This window comes from Oncorhynchus mykiss, chromosome 6 (genome assembly GCF_013265735.2).
Source record: "Oncorhynchus mykiss isolate Arlee chromosome 6, USDA_OmykA_1.1, whole genome shotgun sequence".
NCBI classification, from domain to species: domain Eukaryota; kingdom Metazoa; phylum Chordata; class Actinopteri; order Salmoniformes; family Salmonidae; genus Oncorhynchus; species Oncorhynchus mykiss.
The window spans coordinates 50485542-50498825 of NC_048570.1; the positions used below are offsets into that span (position 1 = coordinate 50485542).

At 41.3% G+C, this 13284-nt stretch overlaps 1 protein-coding gene across 3 annotated transcripts in view; it reads left to right on the forward strand.

The window, feature by feature from the left end:
* ogdha (oxoglutarate dehydrogenase a) overlaps positions 1-13284 on the forward strand; it is a 70374-nt gene that overhangs the window by 42026 nt on the left and 15064 nt on the right. For all 3 annotated transcript variants that reach the window (XM_021606722.2, XM_021606719.2, XM_021606721.2), the window contains 2 exons: positions 5005-5120; positions 5264-5418. In XM_021606722.2, the coding sequence (XP_021462397.1) occupies positions 5005-5120; positions 5264-5418 (271 nt within the window). The remainder of the gene's footprint in view (positions 1-5004; positions 5121-5263; positions 5419-13284) is intronic.

Genomic DNA, 13284 nt, shown 5'->3' on the forward strand with positions numbered 1-13284 from the left:
AAAACTTTTCACTGTGTGTGTGCGTACGCATATTCACTACCGGTCAAAAGTTTTAGAGCACCTGCTCATTCAAGGGTTTTTCTTTATTTGTACTATTTTCAACACTGTAGAATAATAGTGAAGACATAAACTATGAAATAATACATATGGAATCATATAGTAACCAAAAAAGTGTTAAACAAGTCAAAATATATTTTATCTTTGAGATTCTTCTAATAGCCACCAATTGCCTTGATGACAGCATTGCACACTCTTGGCATTCTCTCAACCAGCTTCATGAGGTAGTAATTAATAGTTAATTTGTGGAATTGCATTCCTCAATGCATTTGAGCCAATCATTAGTGTTATAACAAGGTAGGGGTGGTATACAGAAGATGTCTCTTTGGTATAAAAGCCCAAGTCCATATTATGGCAAGAACAGCTCAAATAAGCAAAGTGAATCAACAGTCCATCATTACTTTAAGACATGAAATTCAGTCAATATGGAACATTTCATTAACTTTGAAAGTTTCTTCAAGTACAGTCGCAAGAAACATCAAGCGCTATGATAAGACTGGCTCTCATGAGGACCGCCACAGGAATGGAAGACTCAGAGTTACCTCTGCTGCAGAGGATAAGTTCATTAGAGTTACCAGCCTCAGAAATTGCAGCCCAAAAAATTGCTTGACAAGAGTTCAAGTAACAGACACATCTCAACATCAACTGTTCAGAGGAGACTGCGTGAATCAGGCCTTCATGGTCGAATTGCTGCAAAGTAACCACTACTTAAGGACACCAATAAGAAGAAGAGCCTTGCTTGGCCCAAGAAACACACGCAATGGACATTTGACCTGTTTAAATGTTTCCTTTGGTCTGGAGTCCAAATTGGAGATTTTTGGTTCCAACTCCTGTGTCTTTGTGAGACATGGTGTGGGTGAACGGATGATATCTGTATGTGTATTTCCCACTGTAAAGTATGTAGGAGGGGGTGTTATTGTGTGGGGGTGGTTTGCGGGTGACACTGTCTGATTTTATTTAGAATTCAATGAATACTTAACCAGCATGGCTACCACAGCATTCTGCAGCAATACGCCATCCCATCTGGTTTGCGTTTAGGGGGAGTATCATTTGTTTTTCAACAGGATAATGGCCCAACACACCTCCAGGCTGTGTAAGGGCTATTTGACCAAGGAGGAGAGTGATGGGGTGCTGCATCAGATGACCTGGCCTCTACAATCCCCTGGCCTCAATGAAATTGAGATGGTTTGGGATAATTTGGACCGCAGTGTGAAGGAAAAGCAGCCAACAATTGCTCAGCATATGTGGGAACACCTTCAAGACTGTTTGAAAAGCATTCCAGGTGAAGCTGGTTGAGAGAATGCCAAGAGTTTGCAAAGGGTGGCTATTTCAAGAATATAATATATATTTAGATTTGTTTAAAAAAATGTTGGTTACTACATGATTCCATGTGTGTTACTTCATAGATTTGATGTCTCCGCTATTATTGTACATTGTCGAAAATAATAAAAATAAAGAAAAACCCTTGAATGAGTAGGTGTTATAAAACCTTTGACCGTGTGTGTATATATTAGGCTCTTTCCTGTTTCTGCATGACTGTGCACATAGCGAGGTCCATGCTGAAATGTTTTGTCAAGACCAGTGTGGAAGAGCTTGGCTGGCCTGGGCAGACCCCTGACATCAACCCCTTTGAACGCCTTTGGGATTAATTGCCGACTGTGAGCCAGTTCTAATCGCCCAACATCAGTGCCTGACCTCACTAATGCTCTTGTGGCTGAATGGAAGCAAGTTCCCGTAGCAATGTTCCAACATCGAGTGGAAAGCCTTCTCAGAAGAGTGGAGGCTGTTATAGCAGCAAAGGGGGGGCCAACTGCACATTAATGCCCATGATTTTGGAATGAGATGTTAGACGAGCAGGTGTCCACATACTTTGGATCATGTAGATTGTGTAATGTATATTTACAATACATGACCAAAAGTATGTGGACACCGGTTGGACGTACTGCCAAAACGACGTTGGAGGCAGCACATGGTAGAGAAATTAACATTAAATTCTCGCAACAGCTCTGGTGGACATTCCTGCATTTAGCATGCCAATTGCACATTCCCTCAACTTGGGACATCTGTGGCATTGTGTTGTGTGACAAAACTGCACATTTTAAAGTGGTCTATATTGGTCCCCATCACTAGTTGCACCTGTGTAATGATCATGCTGTTTAATCAGCTTCTTGGTATGCCACACCTGTCAGGTGGATGGATTATCTTGGCAAAGGAGAAACGCTCACTAACGGGGATGTAAACAAATTGGTTCACAACATTTGAGTGAAATAGGCTTTTTGTGCGTATGGACAATGTCTGGGATTATTCCATATCAGCTCATGAAACATGGGACCAACACTTTACATGTAACCTTTTATATTTTTGTTTCTATGTATAATCAACTCCTTACTCATAACATGCATCCAAATGCTGTTGATGCTTTGTTTTTGGAAATGTACACTAAAGCTCTTGTACTTTACTTCTTGTGCTTGGTGTAAGATGACATACTGAAGAAAAGCAGGATTCTGCCTCAATAATGTTTTGAATATTTACATCTCATTAATTTAGCAGATGCTCTTATCCAGAGCGACTTACAGGAGTAATTAGGGTCAAGTGCCTTGCTCAAGGGCATTTTTCAGCTAGTGGGCTCTGGGATATGAACCAGCGTCCTTTTGGTTACTGGCCCAACGCTCTTAACCGCTAGGATACCAGCCACCCTGCGACAATAAAATCATCACCCACATCTGAGTGCACCTCTGATGCTTTTGCACTCCTGCATGATTCTTGGGTCCAGACTAATGCGAGGCGATGGCTTCCATGGAACCCCCATGATACACAATGTATTTAGATGACGTGTGCCGTCAGGCTGGTGATGGCAATGACCTGGTCATAGGGGAGCCACGTCTCTTTACTATGTAGCGAGGGAGTGTGTATTCCTTGCAGTGTGCTGCTGTCTGTGGCGTTTAGGAACAGCCATATTGTTGCCTTGTGGGCTGGCAGTGTTGGTGTTGGAAGTGAATTTGCTAGTGAGTGTGCAGAGTCTACAAGAAGCTGCTCTCCATGTCCTTGGAGAAACTCTAGTTCTACTTGTCAGGTCAGCTAATTGCTGTTTTTCTTCTGATGTCTCAGCGTTCTAGGATACCCATAGTTTTTCCTGCCTCATGTCCAGTCATTTGAAGCTTTGTTCTGTCATTCAACTTATTCTTCTTTGCGTGGATACTCTTTATCACTCAAGTCTCCATCGTTGACACACACGCTTTCAGTAACACACATGAACAAACCCACACACACATTTTTCATTTCTCTTTTCTTTGAGCTATTCTCTATTCTATTTAATATAATCCCTATTACTGCCAACCTTTTCTAGCTGGAGCTATTAACATTTATTAAACTCTCATTTCCTGTATTACCAATACTCACACATCCATTTCCTACTCCATAGTTGTTAATTTTGGGATTGCAACATTGTTGCTTTTCTCTTGTTTTTTTGAGGCAATCAAATAAGATTAAGTGTCTCTGTTTATCTTAGATTGCCCTGACTTCTATTTCATTACCTTTTTTGGCACCAGCATTTTAACTAGTGTCACCTCTACCATAAAACAACAATCAATTGAATTACAGTTATCCTCCTGGCACATAGCTGCCACACTACAAATTCCGCTCATGACATCTCATGCTTTCTTGACTGCCTCAAAAGATCTCTTTAATTGGCTTTTATCTCCTGGAGAATCTAGTCCCCATAAAAATATGGGGAAAATCTAAATTGTTAATTTTAAGCAGGCATTGACATGTGTGTGGCTGGTTAGGTGTGTTTTCACCCCACGCTTGCATTGTTGGTTAGAGTTTTAACACGTTCATGTTTCCCCTACCAGCTATTGTTTGCCTGGTGAGTGTTTTAATAACAGATTTTCAAAGTGTCTGTACGTTTTGTAGAGAAGGTGCTAATCCAGGGTAGGCTAATATCTTTGAAGAACATAACCTAAAGTGGATATCTGCTGACCTAAAACTGGGGTAGCCTTCCATTACTTCATTGACAATCTGCGTATTTTAGATGCTATCACCCACTCCATACCCTCTCTTTAATATGCTTTCAACGCAAATCAACAGAAATCATGGCCATATACCAGAGAAGCACTGAAACCATAGAGACATGGGCTCAGACTCATCACCGGAAACACCATTTTGAAATTAGCTTTGTAAATGTAAATGACAGTTTACATAAAGGCCTACGTGATTCACTGGATCTTAAAGTGTAGAAGAACATTGATCATTTAAATTATATTTTTCCTAAGTCATGTACATTCTGCTATACCTTGTAAATACCAGAATAGTGACTGTTTACATCTGTGTTAAGATCACAATGACGCATCTGTCTGCCACCTCCTTTAGTTCAGGAAGGGCAGTTTGCTTGATAATTCCACTTTAGAATAGATAACATTTATCGGATTGATAATAGTACTCTTGCTTCAATGACACTAATGATATTTTCTTGTTTTTTCTTTCTTTTTTTGGACTCCACAAATATACGGTGCTTGTTTTTACCCACTGCTCCCCTCTGCTCATGTCTCACCCCTTCATTTACTTTTCCTATCCACGGTGTATCCATTCATGTTGCATGCCTCCACCTTTGTCCTGTTTGTTTGCCTGTGATGCTGCACCACATTTGATTTTGCTGCATTGCCTCCATGTTGCTGTTATGGTGCCATCAACCATATGGCATATTCCTGTGTTTTCATCCATTGCCCTCCTTTTTTTCCCTACATCCTAATGTCTCTGCTTGTTTTGTTGTTTTGTTTTCTTTCATGGGGAATGTCTTTGTGGCCTACATTCTTTCCCCTGTTTCTGTTTGCTTTGTGTTTTCTCCTCTGTGCTAACTGTCCCCGCATCTGCCCCCCTCAACCCCCGCCACCCCCTCCCTCCTGCCACTCTGCCCTTCTGGATGGTCTGCTGCCCCTGCGTGCTGAACAGGCTTTTATGGACTGGACGAGTCGGATTTGGACAAAGTGTTCCGCCTGCCTACCACCACCTTTATCGGGGGCACTGAGACCGCCTTGCCCTTGAGGGAGATAATCCGCCGCCTGGAGGTATCCAAACTAAACCGCACACACCGGTCTGTCTCTCAAAGAAGTTGGGTTCTTGCCAATCGTTTGTCTTGAACGAGTGAAAAGTGTACATTCAGGCTCATTTTCATGGTCAGTGACAAGACACGCTGTCCCATTTTTTTCAGATGGCCTACTGCCAGCACATCGGGGTTGAGTTCATGTTCATCAATGACCTAGACCAGTGCCAGTGGATCCGGGAAAAGTTTGAGAAGCCCGGCGTCATGCAGTTCACCCTGGAGGAGAAGAGGACCCTGCTGGCCCGCATGGTTCGCTCCACCAGGTCAGAGCCACGCCCCCCAAAAGAGTTCCATCCCCCACGTACCTCTCAAATAATATAAATGAATCAAATGCATTTATAAAGTCCTTTTCACGTCAGCAGTTGTCACGAATTGCTTTCACAGTCCACCTTGTCATAGTGCTTGCCCAGATTTCAGTCATTGCAGGGCTCTAGACTGCGACCATTTTGACACATTTTATGACCCTTTGACTTAGCTGTGCAAGTGAAAACATTTATTGGTCTCATCGACGCGAGCTGCACATTCTACATGCTCACCTCACTCCAACCTTAGTATTTTTTAAGCTACTGAAACCATGATTTGGTCAACCAGTGATGTGCGTTATCCTCATGATTCCTGTAGTGAAAGTCTCTGTAATGCCTGTTTCTCTAGGCCTGCTGCTGTGAAGAGCGAGCCACTCACTCCCCCTCCCCAACACTCTGGGATAAAATAATAAGTGGTTCTGCTTGTAGGATATGATGTTTTAAAATCCAATTGTGGGAAAAGCACAGCTTTGGAAGCAGCTAGGGTGTCACGATAAGGACAAAAAAATGTAATTGCTCAAAATAACACTGCGATTTCCATCAACACACTTGTGTCGCCAGGATAGTGGGTTAGATTCTTGGTACACCCATAGTTAAGTGTATGCACACGACTGTAAGTTACTTTGGATAAGCGTCTACTAAATGGCAAATACATAAACTCAGCAAAAAAAGAAACGTTCTCTCACTGTCAACTTTATTTTCAGCAAACTTAACATGTGTAAATAATTCTATGAACATAACAAGATTCAACAACTGAGACATAAACTGAACACGTTAAACAGACTTGTGACTTGTGACAGAAATGAAATAATGTGTCCCTGAACAAAGGGGGGTCAAAATCAAAAGAAGCAGTCAGTATCTGGTGTGGCCACCAGCTGCATTAAATGCTGCAATGCATCTCTTCCTCATGGACTGCACCAGATTTGCCAGTTCTTGCTGTGAGATGTTACCCCACTCTTCCACCAAGGCACCTTGCGAGTTCCTGGATATTTCTGGGGAGAATGGCCCTAGCCCTCACCCTCTGATCCAACCGGTCCCAGACGTGCTTAATGGGATTGAGATCTTGGCTCTTCGCTGGCCATGGCAGAACACTGACATTCCTGTCTTGCAGGAAATCACTTACAGAACGAGCAGTATGGCTGGTGGCATTGTCATGCTAGGATGAGCCTGCAGGAAGTGTACCACATGAGGGAGGAGGATGTCTTCCCTGTAACGCACAGCGTTGATATTGCCTGCAATGACAACAAGCTCAGTCCGATGACGCTGTGACACACCGCCCCAGACCGTGACGGACCCTCCACCTCAAATCGATCCCGCTCCAGCCAGAGTACAGGCCTCGGTGTAAAGCTCATTTCTTCGATGATTCACGAGAATCAGACCATCACCCCTGGTGAGACAAAACTGCGACCCGTCGGTGAAGAGCACTTTTTGCCAGTCCTGTCTGGTCCAGCGACGGTGTGTTTGTGCCCATAGGCGCCGTTGTTGCCTGTTGAAGACCTGCCTTACAACAGGCCTACAAGCCCTCAGTCTCAGCCTATTGCGAACAGTCTGAGCGCTGATGGAGGGATTGTGCGTTTTTGGTGTAACTCGGGCAGTTGTTGTGTCCATCCTGTACCTGTCCGCAGGTGTGATGTTTGGATGTACCGTGCAGGTGTTGTTACACGTGGTCCTGTCTCCTTGTAACGCCGTCTTAGGCGTCTCACAATACGGACATTGCAATTTATTGCGCTGGCCACATCTGCAGTCCTCATGCCTCCTTGCAGCATGCCTTAGGCACATTCACGTGGATGAGCAGGGAATCTGGGCATCTTTCTTTTGGTGTTTTTCAGAGTCAGTAGAAAGGCCTCTTTAGTGTCCAAATTTTCATAACTGTGACCTTAACCTTTCTTAGTGCAGGCCTCGACAAGATTCCGCTGAAAAGGCAGCTCGCAAAATAAAAAAATATTTATTAGAAATATGTAACTTTCACACATTAACAAGTCCAATACAGCAAATGAAAAATCTTTTTAATCTACCCATCGTGTCCAATTTCAAAAATGCTTTACAGCTAAAGCAAAACATATGATTGTTAGGTCATAGCCAAGTCGAAAAAATACACAGCCATTTTTCCAGCCAAAGATGGGAATCACAAAAAGCAGAAATAGAGATAAAATTAATCACTAACCTTTGATGATCTTCATCAGATGATACTCATAGGACATCATGTTACACAATAATGTATGTTTTGTTCGATAATGTGCATATTTATATCCAAAAATCTCAGTTTACGTGCAGTAATGTGCAGTAATGTTTTGATTCCAAAACATCCAGTGATTTTGCAGAAATATTCATAATAAACATTGATAAAAGATACAAGTGTTATTCACATAATGAAAGAGACTTCTCTTTAATGCAACCGCTGTGTCAGATTTCAAAAAAACTTTACAGAAAAAGCATGATCTGAGAACGGCGCTCAGAACCCAAAACAGCCATAGGAATATCCGCCATTTTGGAATCAACAGTTAGAAGCAACACCATAAATATTCACTTACCTTTGATGATCATCAGAAGGCACTCCCAGGAATCCCAGTTCGACAATAAATTACTGATTTGTTCCATCATGTCCAAATAGCCACTTGTTGTTAGCGTGTTCAGCCCAGTAATCCATCTTTATGAGGTGCAGGCACTTCATCTAGACAAACTCGAAAAGTTCCGTTACAGACCTTTAGAAACTATCTTTAGGATGTTTTTAACATAAAACATCAATAATGTTCCAACCGGAGAATTCCTTTGTCTTCAGAAAAGCACTGGAACGAGAGGTAACTCTGTTGGGAGCGCACGTCATGAGACCGAGAGCTCTTATGAGCCCCTCCTTTATAGTAGAATCCTCAAACCATTTTCTAAAGATGGTTGGCATCTAATGGAAGCTGTAGGAAGTGCAACTTTATCCATATCTCAATGTGTACTCGGTAGGCAAAGCTTTGAAAACTACAAACCACCGATGTCCCACTTCCTGGTTGGATTTTCTCAGGTTTTCGCCTGCCATATGAGTTCTGTTATACTCACAGACATCATTCAAACAGTTTTAGAAACTTCAGAGTGTCTTCTATCCAATACTAATAATAATATGCATATATTAGCATCTGGGACAGAGTCGGAGGCAATTCGCTCTGGTCACGCTATTCATCCAAAAGTGAAAATGCTGCCCCCTATCCCAAAAAGATGAATTTCCTGTCTGTAAGATGTTAGTATTTTAATATGGCTTTTTCTTTGCAACTCTACCTAGAAGGCCAATATCCCAGAGTCACCTCTTCACTGTTACGTTGAGACTGGTGTTTTGCGGGTACTATTGGAACTTGTTCAGTTTGTCTGTTGTTGAATCTTGTTATGCTTAAAAAATATTTACACGTGTTAAGTTTGCTGAAATTAACGCAGTTGACAGTGAAAGGACTTTTCTGTTTTTGCTGAGTTTAGGTAGATAGTGTGTGTACAGTTGAAGTCGGAAGGTTACATACACTTAGGTTGGAGTCATTAAAACTAGTTTTTCAACCACTCCACAAATTTCTTGTTAACAAACTAAAGTTTGTCGGTTAGGACATCTACTTTGTGCATGACACAAGTAATTTTTCCCAAAATTATTTACAGACAGATTATTTCACTTATAATTCCAGTGGGTGAGAAGTTTACATATACACTAAGTTGAGTGTGCCTTTAAACTGCTTGGAAAATTTCAGAAAATGATGTCATGGCTTTCTCTCAAGGTATCTCTCGCTTGAATCCATCTAGTAGGGACATCTTGGATTAGTTTGTGGTTTGGCAGCTCCAGCATCTGCTGTTTTGTCTTGAAAACATGTGCATCAGTTGTGCTTTTATGAAAGAAGGATACCACCTTCCTGATCTTTGCTAGGAGGCGAGAGATTGGATTCACTGACATTGCTTTTTGAGATGCTAGATTAATGACGTGAGCAAAGCATCTTATCTGTGGCCCCAGTCCAGCTAGTGCAACTGCATTTACAATATGTCTAGTGTTGTCAGTGGTCACGGGAATCGTTACATTATCCCCCTCCAATTTCCACACTGCAACTACTTCCCTTAGCTCTTCCCCGAAGTTTACACTGGTGTGACTACTCTCATGGGGACGTGTTTGAAGGACATGGCTTTTTATCTCCCACTCAGCCGAAATCAAATGAGCCGTTACAGTTAGGTAGCTCTAGACGTCCAACTGTCTGTTGTTAGAGCAACAGACTTTGTTTCTGACAACTCGCTCTCAAGTCGTTATTTTGTTTTTTGTATAAAGCAGGTATTTATGTCTGGGCAAAATGTGTGCGGGAAGGAATAGTGAAGCGTGGCTCGACCACTTTCAACATATTTCTGAACCCTGCATTCTCATTCTCTGTGTGGGGAAAGCAGTGAAGAGACGGGGAGATCAACAATTTCCAGGCTCAGGGACATGTACTAGTCTGTGGTGACCTAAATGCCAGAACTGGAAAAGAACTCAACACACAAACACCTACATGGAGGTGACAGCATTCCCTCTTCCATATGCCCCCCTAGACACAACTACGACAACATAACCAATAAAAACGGTGGTAAAAAACAATGGTAAGCTTTGAGGGGACTCCTATGGTAGGTACACCTATAGCTCATCGCTTGGCAGTAGTACTGTAGACTACTTTATCACTGACCTCAACCCAGAGTCTCTGAGTGTTCAGTCAGGCCACTGACACCCCTATCAGATCACAGCAAAATCACACTCAACTTGAACAGAGCTGTGCTCAATCATGAGGCTGAATAATATTAAGAAATGCTATAAATGAAAGGAAAATAGTGTGGAAATCTACCAAACTATTCGGCAACAACAAATTCAATCTCTTCTTGACAATTTCCTGGACAAACAACACAAAGAATAATCTATCCAAAATGGAGATCTATGGGTAAACCACTTTTCCAATATTTTTGGCTCTATAACAAAGAACAAACAGCAAAAACATCTACATGATCAAATACAAATCTTAGAATCAACTATTAAAGACTACCAGATCCCACTGGATTCTCCAATTGCATTGCATGAACTACAGGAAAAAATGCAAAGCACTCCAACCCAAAAAGGCCTGTGGGGTTGATGGTATCCTAAATGAAATGATAAGATATACAGACCACAAATTCCAATTGGCTATACTTAAACTATTTAACATCATATTCACTCTGGCATCTTCCCCAATATTTGGAAACAAGGACTGATCACCCCAATCAACAAAAGTGGAGACATATTTGACCCCAATAACTACCGGGGGAAATGCATCAGCAGCAACCTTGGGAAAATCCTCTGCATTATCATAAACAGCAGACTTGTACATTTCCACAGCAGACTTGTACATTTCCTCAGCAGAAACAATGTAGTGAGCAAATGTCAAATTGGCTTTTTTGCAAATTACCGTATGACAGACCACGTATTCACCCTGCACACCCTAATTGACAAACAAACTAAAACAAAGGCAAAGTCTTCTCATGCTTTGTTGATTTCTAAAAAGCTTTTGACTCAATTTGGCATGAGGGTCTGTTATACAAATTGATAGAAAGTGGTGTTGGGGGGAAAAACACAGTACAAAATCTATGTACACAAACAACAAGTTTGCGGTTAAAATTGGCACACAAAATAACTTTCATTCCAAATGGCCCGAGGGGGTGAGACAGGGATGCAGCTGAAAACCAACCCTCTTCAACATATATCAACGAATTGGCGAGGGCACTAGAGAACAGTCTGCAGCACCCAGCTGCAGTCAAATGTCTACTGTTTGCTGATGATCTGGTGCGTCTGTCCCCAACCAAGGAGGGTGTACAGCAGCACCTAGATCTTCTGCACAGATTGTCAGACCTGTGCCCTGACCGTAAATCTCAGTAAGACAAAAATAATGGTGTTCCATAAAAGGTCCAGTTGTCAGGACTACGAATACAAATTCCATCTAGACACTGCTGCCCTAGAGCAGTGGTTCCCAAATTGTTTATAGTCCCGTACCCCTTAAAACATTCAACCTCCAGCTGCGTACCAGTGTCAGCACACTCTCAAATGTTGTTTTTTCCCCATCATTCTAACATTTATTCAACATAAGAATGCATGTGAGGTTTTTGTCACAACCCAGCTCATGGCAAGTGACAAATAATATTTATTAATAATTTTGCTCTTTATTTAACCATCTTACATATAAAACCTTATTTGTTCATCAAAAATTGTGAATAACCTAATGAGAAGGGTGTGCTTGAAAGGATGCACATAACTCTGCAATGTTGTGTTGTATTGGCGTCTCAGTCTTAAATCATTTTCCACACACAGTCTGTCTGTATTTAGTTTATGCTAGTGAGGGCTGAGAATCCACTCTCACATCGGTACGTGGTTGCGAAGGGCATCAGTGTCTTAACAGCGCAATTTGATACTCTGAGCGCAGCCCAATCCAGTGGCTTCTGATTTCATTCCGTTTTCACAGAACCGCTTGCTGCAATTTCGATGAGGCTCTCTTGTTCAGATATCGGTAAGTGGACTGGAGGCAGGGCAAGAAAGGGATACCGAATCCAGTTGTTTGTGTCATCTGTTTTATATTTTTTATATTGAGAATTATTTTTTTAATGTTTATTATTATTATTATTTATTTAACCTTTAACTAGGCAAGTCAGTTAAGAACAAATTCTTATTTACATAAGATGGCCTAGGAACAGTGGGTTAACTACATTGTTCAGGGGCGGAACAGCAGATTTATACCTTGTTAGCTCAGAGATTCGATCTAGCAACCTTTCGGGTACTGGCCCAACCAATTATTTTAGGATCGTGTAGGCCTATTCCAATAGAGAACATATGCAGGTTTTTAATGATATAATCCTTTATCCTAGCCCTATAATACATGTATTTATATTTATAACATTTTATCTTAAAACCTAATCATTCCGATTTACATCGGCAAACAAGGGCCGCACTATATAACAGATTTTAAGTCATAATATACCCGACCTCTACAATTAGGACATATCATATTAAACAAACAAAGTACCTTGGTATTTCTAATGTACAATCTTCAAATTAAATGCAAAAAAAAATTAGAAAGAGAAGAAAGTCAGCCTTACCCATCCTCGCCTTCCCCTAAATCGAAAAACCTGATATTACTTCCATATAGTTCAAAGTTCCATGTTGCCTAAATAGAAAAAGGATAAGTTCATCATACCCATTCTGCATTACCATAAATCCAACCTTGTCCACAGTTCCATAAAGCATGAATAAAAACAACAAAAAAGTTGTTAATGCAAAAAAAAAATGTTTCTGTATAAAAAAAACTCTATCCATATTTGTCCTGTGTAATGTGGTGTAAGTATGTATCGGGGACTACTTCCGCAGGAGATAGCTATCACTCACAACCACTGCTTCTCTGCTCTGAGCCTTTTGAAGTGGGGTACAGGGCACTTCGTCTCTCCACTATTTCATGAGGAAATGGTTCATTAATAGAGAATGGGGTGTTTTTCAATTCTCTACCCTGTTGCAACAAGGCAAATTTCATTTTGTAGTGGGTTAGCATAGCTACGATCGGACGGGGCCTTCCATCTACTCTGCCACCATCTGGTGTGCTCTTTGAAAATCAGTTGTTTGCACCTGTTCGTCCGTCATCTTGAGATTACGTTTCATGAACACCCTGACTTTTTCCTCCGTTAACTGATTGTATTCATCCTCCTTTTTTCCCATTATAACAATATTATTTATCATACTTCTGCACTTTAGATCAAGTAATTCGGCTTTCGTTTTATCATACCGTAGCCTCTCTGTAGTGTCTTTTAGGGAGTCCACAGTAGTTTTCAATATATTATTTT